This window comes from Crocuta crocuta, unplaced genomic scaffold, assembly GCF_008692635.1.
Source record: "Crocuta crocuta isolate KB4526 unplaced genomic scaffold, BGI_CrCroc_1.0 scaffold119, whole genome shotgun sequence".
In the NCBI taxonomy this organism is placed as follows: domain Eukaryota; kingdom Metazoa; phylum Chordata; class Mammalia; order Carnivora; family Hyaenidae; genus Crocuta; species Crocuta crocuta.
The window spans coordinates 2,171,940-2,191,388 of record NW_027551562.1 but is presented as its reverse complement, the minus strand read 5'-3'; the positions used below and the strand labels follow the sequence as shown (position 1 = coordinate 2,191,388).

The 19,449-nt window shown below is 46.1% G+C and overlaps 1 protein-coding gene across 1 annotated transcript in view; it reads left to right on the top strand.

Moving 5' to 3' along the window:
- HHLA1 (HHLA1 neighbor of OC90) overlaps positions 1-18,895 on the top strand; it is a 32,722-nt gene extending 13,827 nt beyond the window's left edge. The window contains exons 8-16 of the mRNA XM_077750011.1: positions 675-731; positions 839-931; positions 3,174-3,413; positions 6,183-6,419; positions 9,358-9,426; positions 9,752-9,826; positions 14,623-14,779; positions 17,608-17,690; positions 18,852-18,895. Of these exons, the coding sequence (XP_077606137.1) occupies positions 675-731; positions 839-931; positions 3,174-3,413; positions 6,183-6,419; positions 9,358-9,426; positions 9,752-9,826; positions 14,623-14,779; positions 17,608-17,690; positions 18,852-18,895 (1,055 nt within the window). The remainder of the gene's footprint in view (positions 1-674; positions 732-838; positions 932-3,173; positions 3,414-6,182; positions 6,420-9,357; positions 9,427-9,751; positions 9,827-14,622; positions 14,780-17,607; positions 17,691-18,851) is intronic.
- The last annotated feature ends 554 nt before the right edge of the window (positions 18,896-19,449 follow it).

Here is a 19,449-nt window from a genome sequence, read left to right as displayed (position 1 = left end):
CTTTGAAGGACATGCAAGCAAATGTCCACATTGTTTGGGCAGCATCTTAAGGGACAAGTGCATTTGGGAATGCATTAGTTTTCAGACTTTTAAAGATCTAATTGGGCATCTATACCATATGTGAAACAGTGCCAGCAGCATCTAAGACAGCCTGCCGTAATCAGACACATTCATTCCCATTCATGTAGCAAAATGACCCTTTACACTAAGCGAGACAGAAGAAGACTCTAAATGGCCTCGTATCCGTCAACTCAGGTTTGCCACCAAATAAGTGTGGGTACCAAACTCACACAAAACCTCCATCTTACAGATATTTGGGGATTTGGAAATCCCAAAGAAGGGAACTGTGGAATTCAAATATCCACCATTTTAAAGATCAGTAAACTGAGTCCTCTCTAGGACTAGGTCAAGCGGTTCACTCATGGCCATAGAGCCGGCAAATGGCAGATCTGATGTTGTAGGGCTAGCAGTTGACCCCAGAGGCTGTGTCCTTAGCCATTATATTATAATGCATTCCCCCTCAAAAAAATATCAGGGGTGCCTTAAAAGGAAGGGGTTAGCCTTATTTTCCTTTAACATCCTCAGCTAGGGATTTCCAACTTAATTTTCACTTCAACCAAAGACTTAGAGCTTCAGAACCATTGCTGAGCCTTGTGTACTGGTTTGTCTTACAGTGAGTCAGACAAATGAATCCGACTGCATCTTCATCTGTATGATGACAGGAAAGTCAGGTGAACCACCAGCCATTCATTCTTTGACAAGCTCTCTGAGCTGAGAATGAGCCGAACCTTCCAGTAGGTGAACCCAAGATTTGATCCTGTTGGTGTGGTTTTTGTAGGAAGGAACCTCTCCGACTTCTGGGAGATGGCAGAGAAATCTCCTGTCATCAACTACACATTTACCAGCAGCATGTCTGGTGTTCCGGGTGAGTGTGAACCCCCCGGACTCACTATTGCCTCCAGGCCAGGGCCTCAGCCAGCAGACTGAAGACTGAATGCGGCCCTCAGGCGTTAGCTATACTGTGCTAAACTCAAAGGTTTTCACCATTAAAGAAAAGTAATCTCTGGATTCTCTTACAAAAAAAGATCTTGTAACCAATAGACAACAGAGACTGAGGAGCCCCTGTCCCCATCCCTCCCATTAGGAGGGACATCTTTCTCCTCTTTTCCAGAGCCCTCTCTGCTCCCTGTTACCTTGCACTTTTTTCTCACTAACTACCTGGCTTTTGTAGGTAATTGAATTTGTGATCTTGTTATAGACATTGTCACCCCATAATACTCAGTCCATACATCATCTATGCCTCTGCACACACCTATCCATCTGCTTGCCTTTTCCCTGGCACCAGGTGACCTTTTTAGAACCACTTTTAAGCCTTCTTTGTCCCTACACTTAACTGTCACGTCTAGCTGAATGAAGTTTCTGGAATCTGGCTGGTCCTCCAAGATTATCTGCCGCTGCTGCGATGATCTTAGTTCCAGTCCTTGCCATCTACCTTTGGACTAGAAGAGCCTCTGAGCCAGTTTTCTGGACCCAGCCTCTTATTTCTTTAAAATATCCATTCACTGCCATCAGAGTGTTAGTCTTGAATTACGATTGGGTTTGGTCTCCTCACTGCCCAGAGCTAAGTCAGGAGCAGATGGTCCGAAGCCCTTAGCCTGGAGTATACATTTCTCTGGAATTATATTCTGCCTCATCTGCTCTCTTCCCTTGAATCTTCTGTGAAAATGACATTGAAACCCCCACCTCTTCTTGCAGATGGCATCTCTCCCCATGCCCCTGCTGCCTTACTCAGCCTGGAGCTCCTTCCCTACTTCCCTATTTCAGAACCCAATTTGTCCGTCCCCAGCTCAGATGCTGCCTCCCCCTTCCTAAACATCGTCCAATCAGAACTTGCCTTCTGCCTTCCATGACTCTGTACCACGACACTTGTGCGTCATTTGTACTCTGTGTTACTCCAGGTTGGATCACAGGTGACTTTCCATGTATGTCTCCACCCTGAGTGGTCCTTGATGGCAGACACAGAGTCTCCCTGAGCCCCACAATCGGCCTCCCCGCCCCGCCTTACACCTGGCATGTACCATGTACATAGTAGGTTCTTCCTCAGGGTTTCTTGGGATGAAATGAAATTTACAGGAAATCTCCAATCCCACTGGAGTGGGCTGCCATGATTTGCATCCTGTCGCTATCTTAGTTATGCTGAGGAAGGAAACTCATTTCTAGTGGAACGAGGCTGCTTGATAAGGGGATGAAGTGGGCATTTGGTGGGTTCCCTTTACCTACTTGATTCTGAGGACAGATCTGAGGATTGAGTGAATTTCACTTCTTTAGAGAGTCCTTCCATGATCTTCCCACCCCAGTCTCAACCGTGTGTCCCCTCTGTGCTCCTTTATAAAGTACAAATGCTTGGGAAGAGAGAACATATTTACAAGTGGACACCTATTTACAAGGTTGGTATGTCTGATAGCCAATCAGCACCTGGCTGAGTGATGGTTTGATTGGGAGGCACTTGGCCGTCAGCCCGATTAATCTGGAAACAAGGACGGGACCTCTGGTGCATGTGGGTATCACCGAGCCCAGAAGTAAGGCAGGAGAGAAGTGAGGCTGCAAGACCACATCGTAACCAATGCCAGGATGTGCCCTACACACTGACCTGCCAAAGGGGCAAGTAGGGGCATAAATCTCACCAGTGTGCAGGTCAAGCTTTGCCCACCCAGAAGGGACCCGATGGGCCAGAGGGGGCCTGTCATCCTAACATGCCGCCTCCACTCCATGTTTTCCCTATGGGAGAGAGAAGGTAAAATTAACAATTGGCCCTCTTCCTCCATTTCTCCAAGGAGCATCCAAAGATATTGGGTAGATTTCCCTCTGAATCGAGCCTTCCTGCTGTCCCTGCAAGGGTCTGTCTTTCAGGAAGCTTCTCCCTGGGGGGATCTGATTCTGTTCACAGTGCTCCCTCACATAGTGTTTTTGGAAATCGGTATTTTAGCTCACTTTGTCATTCAAAAAGAAACCTTCCTCTTTGCAATACATGGTACTGTTCCAAGTAAAGCTAGAAACTCCGCATTCAGTAAATTTGCTGTCCGGTGACCTTGTTGGGGGTGGGGCTTGACGATTCTATGCCCGAAGTGTCAAGCATATTAAAGCTGCCAGTGACTGTCTCCCTATATGTGCAGCTACCAGGGGCACGGCCGTGACCTCAATGCTCACGCCCACAAGCCAGCAAACACTACCGAGGGCAAGGCCCCTGCACGGAGCCCAAAGCACCGGAGCATCTTCTCTGAGAACTGCTCCCTGGACAGAGACAACTCATCTTGCAAAGGGAGAGCAGACCCCGAACACAGGATCACTTCCTGAACTTGACGCCAGGGCCACGGCCACGTGGGGCAGCACCTCCCCCACGCTCCCAGGCTTGGGTAAGAAGCTTTCTCTCCCTTTCCCTCCTGTCCTGTGTCTCCTTCCTATTCCCCCTAGGCTCACATAAACAAAGAAAATCCTTTTTTCTCCCTTCTCTAGAGACCCCTTTCTTCTTCAGCATTCCTGAATCGACATGAGCTAGTATGGATTCCATACAGACAAGCAAAAGCAGCAAATATCACTGGCATAACGTCCTTCTAACACTCATCTGTAGGACCTTTTATTTTGAAATAATTTAAGACTCGCAAGATGTTGGAGTAGTACAGAAATCTCCCCGATACCCTTCACCCAGCGTTTCCCATTAAGAATATCAATAAGGGGCGCCTGTGTGGCTCAGTCAGTTAAAGGGCTGATTTTGACTCAGGTCATGATCTCACAGTTTGTGGGTTCGAGCCCCGTGTCGTGCTCTGTACTGACAGCCCAGAGCTTGGAGCCTGCTTTTGATTCTGTGTCTCCCTCTCTCTCTCTGCTCCTCCTCCACTCATGCTCTGTCTCTTGAAAATAAAGAAACATTAAAAAAAAAAAAGAATATCAATAAGAATATCTTACATAAGTGAAGTACATTAAAGCATAAGCTATTTTTATTTTGGCAAAGCATTTAGCAATATCTCTCCTGAAATGAACTCTAAATGGTGGAATTTTATGGCAGGTTTAGGTTAATTTGTAGCTGGCTGAACAATGATGACAATGACATTAATGACCTGATGGTGGTGTGGAAAGCTGCCACGGACGGGGCACCAGGGGACTCCTCCTTCCCCACCATCTTTGTGGACATTGTCACTGGTGTTGTCACTAAAGATGAAAAGCCCTGCTCATGCTATTTGGAAATACAATACAACTGAGATAACTTTTTCATTATAAGCCAAAGTGTCTCGGTGAGTTCCGACAAGGGACCAGAGTCACAGGATTCATTCATTCATCCATTCATTCATCAAGACGTGTATTTAATACCAGACTCTAATAAGCTGGCTGTTGAAAACTCAGCTCTGTCAATGTTCCCTTTCGTATCTGAGCTTGCAGACCAGGGAGGGAGACACGGGCAAGTAAACTGATAGTTAGGATCTAAGCTACAAAGAGCTATTGTCCTGGAGAGTCCAGGGAGGAGGCTTCCCAGAGGAGGTGAGAACCGATGGGAGTCAGATGGGCAAGAAAACAAGAACGAGGAAAAGTTAGTACCATAGTCAATATCATGACAATTACACATAATTAGAAAGTTTCCCAGAATAATATTTTTAAAAAATGATGTGATGGCCAGTGGCAAGAAAAATGATAAAAGACTTAGCTATAAGCCTAGCAAGAAAAATTTTATGCAAGAAAAACTATAAAACTTTAGCGGGAGAAATACAAGCATATTTAAATAAATGAAGTGGTATACAATGTTCTGGATGAGAAATCTAAATATTTTTTAATTTTGTAATTTTTAAAAATGTTTATTTATTTATTGAGGGAGAGACAGGGCAGAGTGCGAGCAGGGGAGGGGCACAGAGGGAGGGAGACACAGGATCTGAAGCAGGCTCCAGGCTCTGAGCTGTCACCACAGAGCCCGACGCGGGGCTCGAACTCACAAACCGCAAGATCATGAGCTGAGCTGAAGTTAGATGTTGAACTGACTGAGCCACCCAGGCACCCAAGGGGTTAGTTTTAAAAACTTGAAAAAAATAATTTTAATCCCTATCATGGAAATGAGCAAGGAGAACCCGCAGCAGTTGTTTAAAAGGCCAGCAAGAAAAGATTGTTTTTCCTCACAATGCCGTGACGTTGTATTGTTATTAGTAGCATTATCATCATCTCCATTTTAATGATAACACCAAAAAAAAAAAAAAGTGAAGTCACTTGTCCCAGATTTCACAATATGGGGGTGGCAAGTACAGAATTTCCCCTCCAGGTTTCCTCACCTCAAACCCCATCACCTTTCCACTGGATCGTGAGATGAGAAATGTGCTCTTCACTTTGAGAGAGCCCGGGGGTCCCCAAACACACACTTCAGCTGATTGTTTGGATGTTCAAGGGATTTGTGGGTTTCTTTCTTTCTTTCTTTCTTTCTTTCTTTCTTTCTTTCTTTCTTTCTTNCCCCATCACCTTTCCACTGGATCGTGAGATGAGAAATGTGCTCTTCACTTTGAGAGAGCCCGGGGGTCCCCAAACACACACTTCAGCTGATTGTTTGGATGTTCAAGGGATTTGTGGGTTTCTTTCTTTCTTTCTTTCTTTCTTTCTTTCTTTCTTTCTTTCTTTCTTTCTTTCTTCTTTCTTTCTTTCTAGATTTTTTTTTTTTTTTTTGCTGTTTGCAATTTTCTTTATTAACAATAAATGCTTATGTGGGAAACTGACATAATGAGATGTTTTACTTTTTTTTTTAAATAGTTTATTGTCAAGTTGGTTTCCATATAACACCCAGTGCTCATCCCAAGTGCCCTCCTCCATGCCCATCTCCCCCCTTTCCTTCCCCCCACAGCCATCAGCCCTCAGTTTGTTCTCAGCATTCAAGAGTCTCTCATGGTTTGCCTCCCTCCCTCTCCCCCACTATTTCCCCCTTTCTCTCCCCCATGGTCCTCAGTTAAGTTCCTCCTAATCCTCCTATACGTGCAAACATATGGTATCTGTCCTTTTCTGCCTGATTTATTTCGCTCAGCATAACACCCTCAAGGTCCATCCACGTTGCTACACATGGCCAGATTTCATTGTTTCTCATTGCCATGTAGTATTCCATTTATATCTGAATCAAAATGGTCAAGAATTAAAAGTCCCTGTTACTACCCCATGTGCAGCTACCAGGAGGGGGGCCGGGACTCCCTGGGTGACCGCCTACAGCCAGGCGTGGACTTCCAACCTACCTGTGCCCTGGGCTCAGACCATGGGTGAGAAAGCACCTGGAGGGCCTCCCTGGGGAACACCGTCCTCCACGCCGACATCTGCAGAGGCCATGACCACGAGAAGCCTTTCTGGGCCACCTGCTGAGACAGCGGCCACACACAGCAGCAGCTCCCAGGCCAGCCCAGCCTCAGGTGAGAGGGATGCTCACTAAAGTTAGCAGTGTCTGTTTTAAAACATTTTCTAAACTTTTATTTTTGTGTTTTTAAAAATTTTTATGCCTATTTATTTTTGAGAGAGAGAGAGAGAGAGAGCATGAATAGGGGAGGGACAGAGAGAGAGGGAGACACAGAATCTGAAACAGGCTCCAGGTTCCGAGCTGTCAGCACAAAGCCCGACGTGGGGTTCGAACTTGTGAACCATGAGATCATGACCTGACCCTAAGTCGGACGCTTAACTAGTCAACTAGCCACCCAGGTGCCCCACATTTTCTAAATTTTTAAAATGTAATGCACATACAGAAGAGTTAGCACCATAATTAATAATCATAAGTTGAACTCTCTCTTCCTTCTCTTTACCCCAACGCTCTTCCTCTCAACTTGAATGAGTGAATGAGTGAATGAATGAATGAATGAATGATGAAAACTCCTTCTTCACGGGAATCTCCCTCATCTTCTCTCTTTTACGGGCCCACTTTCCAATGTCTTCTTTTCCCTTTTTTCACTGTCCATGAAACAAGTGACCAGTAAAAGCCAACATGGTTCATTCCAGAAAATTCAACTTCCTTTTTTGGTGTAGTATTACTTTGTATTAATGTTATTATGTCAATCACATATACATGCTGTATATGCAATGTAAGGTAGTGTATTCATTAATTACATACACATATATAATTATATATACATTAGTAATGTAATCATTTTTACTATCAGGAAAACCAAAGTTATGACAAAAGCAAGAGAAAAATTATCAACTGTGATCCCAATTTTGCATTTCTGGATACATTTCTAGATGTATCTGTGTATATGGGTGTGTAATAAATACACACAGAAAATAGAAGATGGAACAAAGTAAGACTGGAAAAACTTTACAACATATTAACCTTAACCATATTTGGGAAGTAGATATGATTTTTATTTTTCTTCACTCCATTGTCATGAATTTTCTATATTTTCTACTCCTATAATCAAATACAAAAGTTTTATTATATTTGTTTTTAAAATCACTTCCTCTGGAATCTGCAGCCTGTGGCCCTTCATCCACACTCACCATAGTGGGTACATCGTAACACTCATCATTGCTGTGTTCAGTATCCATTAACTTGACCTTCCTCCCTCTGGGCCATGCTCTCCTCAAGGGCCTGAGTCTTTAATCTCCAGTTCTCATGAAACACAGCAGGCACTCAGGAAAAATGTGCTGAAACCTACATTTCTTAAGGAACAGAGGGCATAAATGCAAAGTCTTGACTCTAGGCTCAAAATCTCAATTGCACAAACAGACGTGGGAACGCACGTTTGGCAGCCATAATCAGAGCAGCACCTCCCACGATTGCACAGGAAAACTAAAGGCTAACACGTTTGGTTTGGCTAGCCGGTTGTCAGGATCCAGCACGGCCCTGGGGCGATGCGCTCTGGTCTTTATTTCAGACACAGCAGGGTTGAAATCCTGATTCCACCATCGCTATCTGTCCTCTGGCACTTCTCTTGATCTCTCTGAGGCCTGTTTTTTTTTTCATCTTCAAAACGGGGAAGGAGATACCTGCTTTCAGAGTGGCTGTGAGGACTGAATCAGGTGGCCGGGGTAAGGTGTTGAGCTCAGCACACAGCACCTTGGAACCACCCAGTGAATGGCAACTCCTACCAACTGGTCCCACGGCACCCACGGCGCAGCATGGCGGCCAACTCATGGAGACCCGCTTCCCAAAGGGCAGAGGCAAACAGGACGCCAGCAGAGCAGAGCCTTTGCCCTGGGTCCCTCTCACCTCTCATCATCTGCAATGCTGCAGTCATTTTGTTCAACTGTAAATAGCAATCACAGACGAGTAAACTCTGTGTTTGGGTTGCAGTGAAAGGTGCTCGGTTTCTAGAACTACATAGAAACACACTCAGGTAGCAAACATCAGTTGACGCCTTGTGGGTTCAGGGCTTACCGCTGATGAGTCCCGTGCCTGAAGAGGAATCTAAAAACGATGTAGACTCACTTGAAGAAACTGGCAAGACCCCTCCGGTGGAGGTGTCTTAGCATAGTCTGTAAGTCATAGTCGTCTGTAAGTGCGTGGTGCTGCCCAGCTCGGCCTGGAAGGCTGGAAATCCCCAGCCTCCATTCTCTGCTCGTGTGCCTCTCAGCCTCACCCCTGGTCCACCTCCCTCTCCCACACCCCCTGCAAGGAGGCCGTGTTGCCAGTTTGACGGCAGGATCTTGAGGGCAAGGATCATGTCCCGAAGTGGCCCTTAACCAGGACTTTAGGAACCCCATCAAGAGGATTGTTGATGTTGAGATGAGCCCGTGCTGGAGCGTGAAGATGGCAGGCGGTTTATAAGGGTGGGGACGGGGTGAGTGTGCGCACGGACTCAGAGGAGGGAAAAGCACATTTGCTTCACCCAGGAGCGGCGATGCTTGGACGCTGCCTGTGCCATGCCCTGCTCTCCTGTCCACTTCATCGTCTCATACCAGTATCAGCGGGTTTCCAATGGCACTCGTTGCCCGTGTCCTCCCCTACCCTGGAAGCGCCTCCTTGCAGGCTCTGTTTCCTACTCAGGTCTGCACCCTCACGCCCTGCCGGGTACCCGGCTTAACAGCCACCATTGGTTGACTGGGGCAGGATCTGTGGCACTGGGCCTCTTCCCCCCCATCGGGCATCCGAGAGCAAATCCAGGCTCAGGGCACCTGGGCGGCTCAGTCAGTTAAGCGTCTGGCTCTTGATCTCAGCTCAGGTCATGATCTCACAGTTCATGGGTTCGAGCCCCGTATTGGGCTCTGCACGGACAGCGCGGAGCCTGCTTGGGATCGTGTCTCTCTCCCCCTCTTTCTGCCCCTCTCCATTCTCTCTTTCTCTCTCTCAAAGTAAATAAACTTTAAAAAAATTACAAACACACAAAACCACAAGCTCACACCTTTCTCATTTCATCCCAGGAACCGTCACCCCTGGCACAGAGACTCCGAATCCAACCAAGGCACCGGCCCCTAGGTCCCCACAGACAGGTAAGGTCGTGCGTCTGGGAAGAGAACCCTGACACCACGTAGCTTCGGGGCAGGGGCTTTGAAGGACAGGGCTGCCCGCAGGCTGACCAAGCTGGTCACTATATTGTACTGGTTCTCACAGGAAAAGGGACAGAGGACTGGTTTGTAAGTCTGGCTTCTTCGTGAAATGGCCCTGTGGTTTGCACAAAGCACTCCCTCTTTCTAGGCTACAGTCTCCCTAGAGATCAGAACTCTTTTTCCCGAAGGCACTATTATTCTCCAGTTGTGTGTAAAGCCCAAGGCCAGTTCATGCTGACTTCTGCAAGGCCATTCTTGCCCCATGCAGGTGACGCCCTTTTGCCCTGGCCATCGGCCCCTGGAGGAGAGCCCGCCCTGGCCCCGGGGCCCCACCAGGCTTCCAGTACGTTCCAGCAGCCTGACGCTCTGTTGTTTTCCTTTGCTTGGAACGAGGTTGTGTCGTGCAATAAAAAGAGGTCTGTTGGATAAGTTTAGATTCAGGCTGCTGGGATTCCATCCCAGCTCTGCCATTTACTGCTGCGGGGGGCTCCTGCGCTCAGCTTCAGGAATTCAGCATCCTCGGCTGGGAAGTAAGAATAATAACAATTACTGCGGGCACCAAAACTGTCTTTATTCCCCCCGGGTTTTATATTGAGTAAGATAATGTGTGTGGAAGAGATTTGGAACTACAGAGCTCCGCAGAACTTAATCCAATCTACTTTTGTCGAGTGAATGCCTATTGAGCAAGGTGCTGTGTGCTTTCCCAAACAGAGGCTGTTCTTTTAATGAGCCCTATGTCCGCGGGGACAGCGGAAGGGGTACAAGATGACTCCAAAATTCCACCCCCATTCGCCGGGCGCAGTGTATGTTTTTGTTCCATCTTAAAGGACACCCTGCCTCCCCCATCCCTGACACTTTAATTTTTATGGAATTCTCAAGGAAGCTTCTGTCTGGGGCTTCAAGGCTCGGTTTTTGAGATTCCTCCAAGAGGCTCGGGGCTTCGGTGTCTGGGGTTTGCATGGCTTCTTTCCACTTTTGGATGCCTCCCTCGCTCTCTTCCTTTCTGTTCTGTAAAACAGAAATTGATACAGAGTGAGCCCTTCAAAGCAGGTTGAATCTTCAGGCCCCTCCTACTCCGTAGACGCCTTTCTATACTAATTTCCTGAATGTTCCTGGACTATGCGGTCATATGTCAGCAGAGCATTATTAAACTCCTGGAGACCACATGCTCTCTATTTTCATACACCAAAGATCTGCCTCCGCCCCCTCCCGACCTGCAGTGAAATGGCCTTTCAGACACAAAGCCACGATGGTACTGGCAAAAGAAATTATAACCATCTTCCCCCTAGAGGGTCTAAAGAAACACACTATTGGTGGAGATAAGGGCAGTTGTCGGCCTGAGTTTTAGAAAACAAGTTAACTGTTTTTAAAACAATCTGTATCTATATCTTTATCTGTATCTATATGTACTTATATAGCTCTATATATCATCTATATATCACCTATCTATCTATCATCTCTCATCTATCTGTCTATCATCTCTCATGTATCTATCTCTGTCTTTCTACCCATCCATCCAACTACCCATCGGATAGGTAATATAAATATAAGATGCAGTGAATAATTGTTTCCATTCACACACACACACACACACACACACACACACACACACCATGCCACAAAGTCTTCTGAGATTTACTCATTCATCCATGCGATGAATGTTTATTGAACTCCTACTGTTTCCCAGGCACCGTGCTAAGCCTATTTTGACTTTTTCTTTTCGCAATAATTCTGCAAGGTAGGTAACGTTACCTTCATCAAGCAATTTCGGTGAACACTACAGATAAAAAGTAACTATATTTTGAGCCTAGATTTGTCTAAATCCAAAGCCTGGGCTCATTCCAACCTTATAGATTCTCCCAAGATTCTCCATTTGTACAAAATAATCACAGTTTGAGGAAGAAATTGGGAAGGCTCTTTAGAGGAAAAGGGATAAATGCTGTGTGCATGCAGAGAGGAGATTAGCTCCATCTGGAGGAATTGTTCAAGAAGTTTTCACTGATTACGAAAGAGGCATCTGGGACTCCTGGGTGGCTCAGTTGGTAAAGTGTCTGACTCTTGATCTCAACTCAGGTCACGGTCTCACAGTTTGTGAGTTCAAGCACTGCATCAGGCTACGCACTGTTGAGTGTGGAGCCTGCTTGGGATTCTCTCCCTCTCTCTTTCTCTCTCTCTCTCTCTCTGTCCCTTCCCTGCTTGCACTCTCTCTCTCAGAATAAATAAATAAACCTAAAAGAAGAAAAAAAAGAAAGAAAGAGGCATTTGAACAAGGCTGCCTCTAAATAAGCATTCTAAGCAGAGGTGTAGCTTATCCAAAGGCAGGAAAGGATGATGTTTTCCAGGGGCTGAGAAATTCCCTGTGGCTGGAGTTCTAATGCTACAGGAAAGAGTGATGAGGAGTGAGGGTGCAGAGGGTGGCAAGGGGGAAGTCCCCAGGGCCACAGAAGACGTGTGGACCTCTCGTCAGACAAGTGGAAGGGACATGGTCAGATTTGTGGTGCAGAAAGTTTTCTCTGGCTGCGGAGTGGAGGCTTAAGAGGGGAGGAGAGGAGCAGCGTTACTGGTGAGGAGACTCGTACTAACCACAGCCAGAGATGACGGGAGCTGGAGCTGGGGGCTGGTTGTGTGCAATCAGAGACTCGAGTGGTGTTCAAGAGACAGATCCAAGAGGGTGTGATTATGGTAGAGGATCACCGGGAGGTAACCAAACATCAGTCCCCAGTTCGCACTACTGAGCAGCAAAGACCAATTCCCGAGATGGAGAAGCATGGGAGAGGCTGGGGGGCGGGACATGGATATTGAGCATCAGGAACGTTAAGGATGTTCAAGCCATAAAGTGTGGTGGTTGTGAGCAGAGGCTCCAGACTCAGGTCATGCCAAGGTCACTAACTACTGTGTAACTAATCAAATTGCAGAATCACTCAGACCCTCAGTGTCCTCTTCTATAAAACAGTACTTCTGATATCTACATTACATGTTTTTATGAGGATTGAATGACATAATGTAGGTACAGAACTTAGGTAAGTACCTGATACACAGCACGTGCTCAGTAAGTCAAGGCAAAAAGTCATAGCCTCGTTACAAAAATTGATAAGTGTTCTGGAGAGTTGACTGTTCTTTTTTAAAAATTGTTTTTAATGTTTATTTATTTCTTGAGAGAGAGCACGAGCAGGGGAGGAGAAGAGAGAGAGGGAGACACAGAATCTGAAGCAGGCTTCAGGCTCTGAGCTGTCAGCACAGAGCCCGATGCGGGGCTCGAACTCATGAACCGTGAGATCATGACCTGAGCTGAAGTCAGACACTTAACCGATGAGCCACCCAAGCACCCCAAGGGTTGACTGTTCTGACTCAGGATAAAATTCAAAATACATTTCCTTCCTACATTTTTAATGAAATCTCTTTCTAACATTGTAAGCCCTGTTTCCACTTTAATAAATATATAACTGATAGATGAATGGATAAAGAAGATGTTGTATACATATACAATAGAGTATTAGCCATAAAAAGAATGAAATCTTGCCCTTTGCAACAACACGGATGGAGCTACGGAGTATAATGCTAAGTGAAATTAAGTCAGAGAAAGACAAATACCATATGATTTCACTCTTATATGGAATTTAAGAGTCAAAACAAACAAGCAAGGGAAAACAAAACAGAGGGAGAGCAAGAGAGGGCAGGGGGAGAGAGGGAGAGAGAGAAACCAAGAAACAAACTCTTAACTATAGAGAACAAACAGATGATTACCAGAGGGGCAGTGGGTAGGGAATGAGAGAAACAGGTGATGGAGATTAAGACTACACTTATCTTGATGAACACTGAGTAATGTATGAAATTGTTGAATTATTATATTGTACACCTGAGACTAATATAACACTGTTAACTACACTGGAATTAAAAATCAAAATCAAAAAATATATCTATAAACCTGCTAAATTACAATTTTCAAAAAGGTAAAAACATGACTCATAAAAATAGGAAATGAACGCATGTCAGAGATATTATTCAACCATTAGTTAATGAATTAATTAGTATTCGTTCAACAGAGAGTTTGAAGAACAGGGATTTTTATAGTCGGTCCTAGGAATTTAGAAATAAATTTGCTAATAGATATCCTCCAGCAATAAATTCTTTGTTTTTTTTACTAGACAAAAATCAATTGCACCTTTACCACACAAAATTCATTTACATTGCTTATGGACAGGAATTATTTGCATTCCTCTCACACACAAGTCATTCACATTGCTATCAGTTAACCTCTTCAGAGTTGTAAAAACTTACTCAATAAATCAATCAAAGGCACGTACTCTTACATAACCAGATAATCCCCACAGAGTCTGCTGGACAATACCCAGAACTCATTTCCAGGTTTTAAATCACTTTTCTGGATAGTAACTAATGACTCTTCATTGGAAGATTATGATCAATATCCTAATATAACCTTTAAATCACTAGAAGGTGAGCTCTGTAAGAGAAAGCCTCTTTTCCTTCTTACTTATTGTTGTATCTCTTGTGTCTATTGCTGCCCAGCATGTAGTGAATGCTTAATGCATTTTTAATCCATCAATAATAATTGCTATTATTTATTGTATATTCCATACCAGGAACTTTGCAAGATGCTTTGTGTAAATCTTCTCATTTCATCCTGCTGATCACCACCTGGTAACATATACCCATGCACGTGTACACAGTCACACACACAGGTGCATACATATGCCCTCATCCCCATGCAAAACACCTATACCCATGCCTGCACACACTCACACACGTGCACACACACATACTGACACCCCGTACCCACCGCACCATCAAATTATTCTCCATTTCCCTATCAGCAAACCATCCCCTTCCATGATATGAGTCACCATAGCATCTACCTCTCACACTAGAAATGCCTCCACCTGATCCATTTTTGTTTAATGCTTTAGATCCCTTTTTAATATTTGCTCTCAGTGGGCCTTCTCCACCTGTCTCTTGCATTCTCACCATGGCTCTTCTGGGCACTGATGAAGCTACGCTGTGTGACCTGTCTGTCTCAGAGCCACCTGAGGTCAGGGGAGACGCTGTCCACTAAGCACAGACAGACGGAGGAGGTTTGCTAAACCCTTGCTGATTGCAGTGGTCTGGGGTTGCATCTTCCAGGGTGTCCTCAGCTGCTCCTCGAAGAGGGAGCCGTCACAGCTGCCCCCCTCACCTCGGCCATCCACAAGCTCAAACCTTGCCTGATGGAGCTGTGTCGCTTTTTCCAGCAATGCCTCTGTGTGACCCAGAAGAGAGACCCCGGATTGGAGGCCACGAGGTAACCTGAGCCAGTTGCTGCTTTTCCCAGTCGGTACTTAGAGGCTACTCATGCTGTGTGGCTGCTCTGCTGGCCACGGGGTGACCAGGCGGAGACAGGTGATGGGGGTACATCAGGGAATCAGCTGTCCAGTGAGTCTTCTACGGGATCCTCACTTCCTTGGTAGCCAGGATAGAACCTCATTCATTCCTGGGTCCTCAGAACTGAGTGCAGGACTTGACATTGCAAAGGCATCTGAGTTGAGTCAAGTCAAGCTGAGTCACACCTGGTGGAATGATTACATAGGACTTCGAGGGGTCCTGGAGTCCCCAGGGCCTCAGCCTGGTGAGATTTGCCAGAAGAGAATAGTCAGAGAGTCTGTTGTATATAAAAGCCACATCTTCTTTATTCATTCATCAGTTGATGTGGTTTATATATACATTGGAATACTACCAGGCAATGAGAAAGAATGAAATCCTGCCATTTGCAATAATGTGGATGGAACTGGAGGGGATTATGCTGAGTGAAATAAGTCCGTCAGAGAGACAGATATGATATGTTTTCACTCACATGTGGAGCTTGAGAAACTTAACAGAAGACCAAGTGGGAAGGGAAGGTGAAAAAAATAGTTACAAACAGAGAGGGAGGGAGGCAAACCATAAGAGATTCTTAAATACAGAGAACAAACTGAAGGTTGTTGGGGGTGGGTGGAGGAGAGGGGAAAATGGGTGATGGGCATTGAGGGGGGCACTTGTTGGGATGAGCACCGGGTGTTGTATGTAAGCGATGAATCATAGCAATCTACCCCCAAAACCAGGAACACACTTACACACTGTATGTTAGCTACCTTGGCAATAAATTGTCTTTCAAAAATAATAATAATAAAAGATGTATTGTCTTTAAAAAAAAACAAAGAAGAGAATAGTCAGAGGGTATGTCCATCTTAATTCCAGATCTTTCTATATCCCTAGCAGCCATCTGCTGGCCAAATGTGAAGATTGTAAAAAGAAATTGAGAAGGCAGACCCTGCTTCATATTAGAAGTTCTAGGTGTGGGCATCTTCCCGCCCTTGATGATGACATTCTACCCCTTCTTCTGGCGTTTATTCTTGGTTGTAAATCCAGAACCACACAAACATGGCTAAATACTTCTGCTCCGGTGGTCTGGGGCCAATCTCTCAGATCTTTAATGTTACTTTCCAAGTCCACTCGTGACCCTTCAGCATTTTAAATCTCCGTCACCCACTGGCTCTGAACCCTGTCCGGGTTTGTAGCCTGTTTTTGCTGTGTCCTTGCCTTGAATCCCTTAATCCGTGTGGATGCTTCCTCCATCCGGAGAGGGAGGGAGATGCAGAATCGGAAGCAGGCTCCAGGCTCCGAGCTGTCAACACAGAACCCGATGTGGGGCTCGAACTCACGGACCATGAGATCGTGACCTGAGCCGTAGTCAGGTGCTTAACCAACTGAGCCACCTAGGTGCCCATGTTTTGGAAGCTTTCCAAGCAAGCAATTTGTGGCTATTAGAAGAAAACCTTGTCACGCTTGCACACTGCCAAGCTAGCTGAGTGGGGGAAGGATTCAGCCACAGAGCCAGGCCCGCAAACCTAGTAGGTAGGTTAGTGTGCTGTATGGAGGGGTGGGGTTGAAACCAAGCAGAACCTGGGTTTAAATTTAGGCGCTGCCACTTATAAGCTATGTAGGCTTGTCATTTAATCTCTCTGAGCCTCAGTGCGTTTCCCCACAAAATGGGGGTGGCCTCATCAGAATAGCACTGTGTTCCGGCATGAAACGGATCACCTGGGTAAAAACCCGCCCTGTCTCTTGTGAGCAGTGTGTCCTCAGGCAAATCAGTTCATCTCTGTGCCCTAGTTTCCTCCGTCTCTCAGGTGTACTGTAAATTGAGGGTGATGGAGCCCTGGAAATCTTTACAAGCGGCTTTACTTGAGCAGTTAGTTGTTCCCCAAGGAATGCCGGAATCACAGAACGATGGGAGACAAAGTAGAAGCTGGTTGGCCCCGCCTCCTGAAGTAGCCCAGGAGGAATTGACAGGGCAGCACATTCCGGAGCCCCGCGGTGAGCCAGCAGCACAGTCTGCACCAAAAGCTCTTCTTCCTAGTAATGTTCTCAGTGCTCCTTCCCTGAAGTGCTTTGAAGAGATCTCTGAAGCCCCAGCAGAGAGTAGGATACTATCTTGTAAGGACTTGATGCCTTGTTTTAACAGTAACAGCCCTGCGCTCTCCCCCCACCTCACCCCGAAAATACATAAATGAACATCGTCATTTGCTGAGCACCTGTTGCAAGCCTGGTCCTGCTCAGAAACTGGGCAAATGTTATCTCACTTAATCCCTGTGATACCAGGTGAGCGTAGGTGCCATTACGGCCTCTTGTATGTATATGAAAAAAACAAGGCCCACGGAATTGAATCTAGGAAGCGATGATGCCAAGACTAAAAATACATAATTTTCACTCTGGAGTCTAAGCTTGGTCCCTACTCAGGCTCACCCTCTGCCCCTCCTCCCACACCCTGTAAAGATGGAAAGGGGGTTCTTGCTGTGAATAATTGGTCGCTATGACATTTTTTAAAAAATTTTGAGTAGAGGAGGGATTGGACAGAGGGCAGAGAGAGAGAGAGAGAGGGAGAGAGAGAATCCCAAGCAGGCTCCATACTCAGTGCAGAGCCCAACATGGGGCTCGATCTCACAACCATGAGATCATGACCTGAGCAGAAATCAAGAGTCAGACGCACAACTGACTGAGCCACCCAGGCGCCTGTGATTTTTTAAATTATGCTTGTCTTCCACTAGCCAAAAAGGGATGGTGATTGCTTTCCACTCTAATTGGAATCTTCAGGTACTGTCTTGAATACTATTCCTGGTTTCTGAAAAATGCAACATACATCTGTCAGAGGATGAAAAGGGTGCCCCACTCACACAGTAAGTATGCACTTGACCTTGTTGTAAGTTGGCAATAAATGCCTTCTCTGAAGGAGCTCTAGAATTCAGTGATTGTCCTATCTTCATCAGGGGCCAAAAAGAGCAGGTGCAGCTCAGGTAGTCATCATTAATCTAGACAAAAAGAGTCGAGGGTATTTCTGATTCCTCTTCGCCTAACAGTGTGATGTTTGCAGTTAGGTATGGGGGTGGGGGCAGGAGTCAGCCCAGCCAAGCACTATTGCTTTCTGTGTGATCTCGGACAAGTGTCTCATCCTCCCTGACTCCTGTATAAGCTAAAAATACACATGCACAAAGAAGAATCAAACAAAACAGACCCCATGTGAACACTGAAATCCCTGACCAAAGCAAAATGAGTAGAAATAATCCAAGAATAAGAAGGCAGCCTGAGGGGCTAGAAGTGGGGTGTGTGGTACCCCTCTCCTGGCCTTTGGTGGCATCCAAGCCGCATTTACTCCCAGAGAGGCCAGACATGAGCTGTTTCCCCTCTTGCTCCTGCACACAAAAGCGGCCGATCTGAACCATCTGGTCTCCCAGCTTATGGTTTGGCCATTAGCTGGACTATCAGTCAAAGGATAGTCTTGCCTTCTAAAACTCATGGAACTATAAGGAACTTACAGCGCCTTTATTCTGCAGCATAAGAGCCAAGCATCTGGGGTGGAGGTAGGGTGCGATGGGGCTGGGAAGCTCAGCAGTCCAAGACAGAAATCCCTTTACCAGGGATGGGGGGGGCGGGCAGAAAATCTTGCTAGCTACTTACCACTGAATAGCTCTTCTTTTGTCCTTGCCGCATTAAAATCTCCACACAAACAACATATTACATCTATGGAATGACACATTAATGACCTTAGAGTTGCTTTATGCAAACTGGGGAGATGAGGTAGACATAGCTGGGGAACTGGAAGCCATCACATCACTGGGCGCGGAGTGGCGGCTTGAGAGCTGGCCCCTTCTCCACTTAGCTGCCAACCAGCAGGGTTCTTGCCACACCCTTCCTCTCTGACATGGACTCCTGAGTCCCCATCCACTGCACTGTTACACCCTCACCCCTTCCCAAGGGAGGAGCGGGGGCCCTTGCTGTTGGCGATGCAGTGTTTCCTTCTTTCTCAGTACCTTGAATTCCCTCTTCCTTTTCTCTTCCAGCCTTAAAACAGAAATGCCTCTGGAATATCTGCCGGTCTGTGTGAGGCCTTGAAAGGATGATGGGACCTAGAAATAAAGAGACGACATCCTTTCTCCCTGGCCCCTGGCCCGAGTTGGCTGGATTTGAAAAATTCACCAGGCTCCAGCTAGATCATCAATGAACTGAAAGAGGTTCTCTGGGGAAGTAGCAATTCTTTCCCTCTTGTGAACACTGCAAAGGTGGAAGACCAAGTGTTAGAGGCTGCACAGAACCCAAATCCATGGTCAAAAACCCCCTGCGATGCTTAGAGTGATCCTGAGATGGGAGAAATGGGTTGAGGGGTGTCACGCTAGCAAGAACAAATGAGTCCAGGCACTGAGACTCTGACACAGTATCCAGAGTGACCTACACTTGGGCTTTTAGGAAGACAACAAGGTAGATAAAGAAAGGTGAGCCCATGCCCTGGAGAGAGTCACATAGGATTTCTCTACACCATGAACCTGCACTTGGTTATATACAAGTAATCAGACTTGCTGACCATGGGACTCCAATAATCCCCCAAGCTTCCTAAATAGCAGGGGAGGAGAACCTTCCTTGGGGGGAGTGTACAGAGTTGTG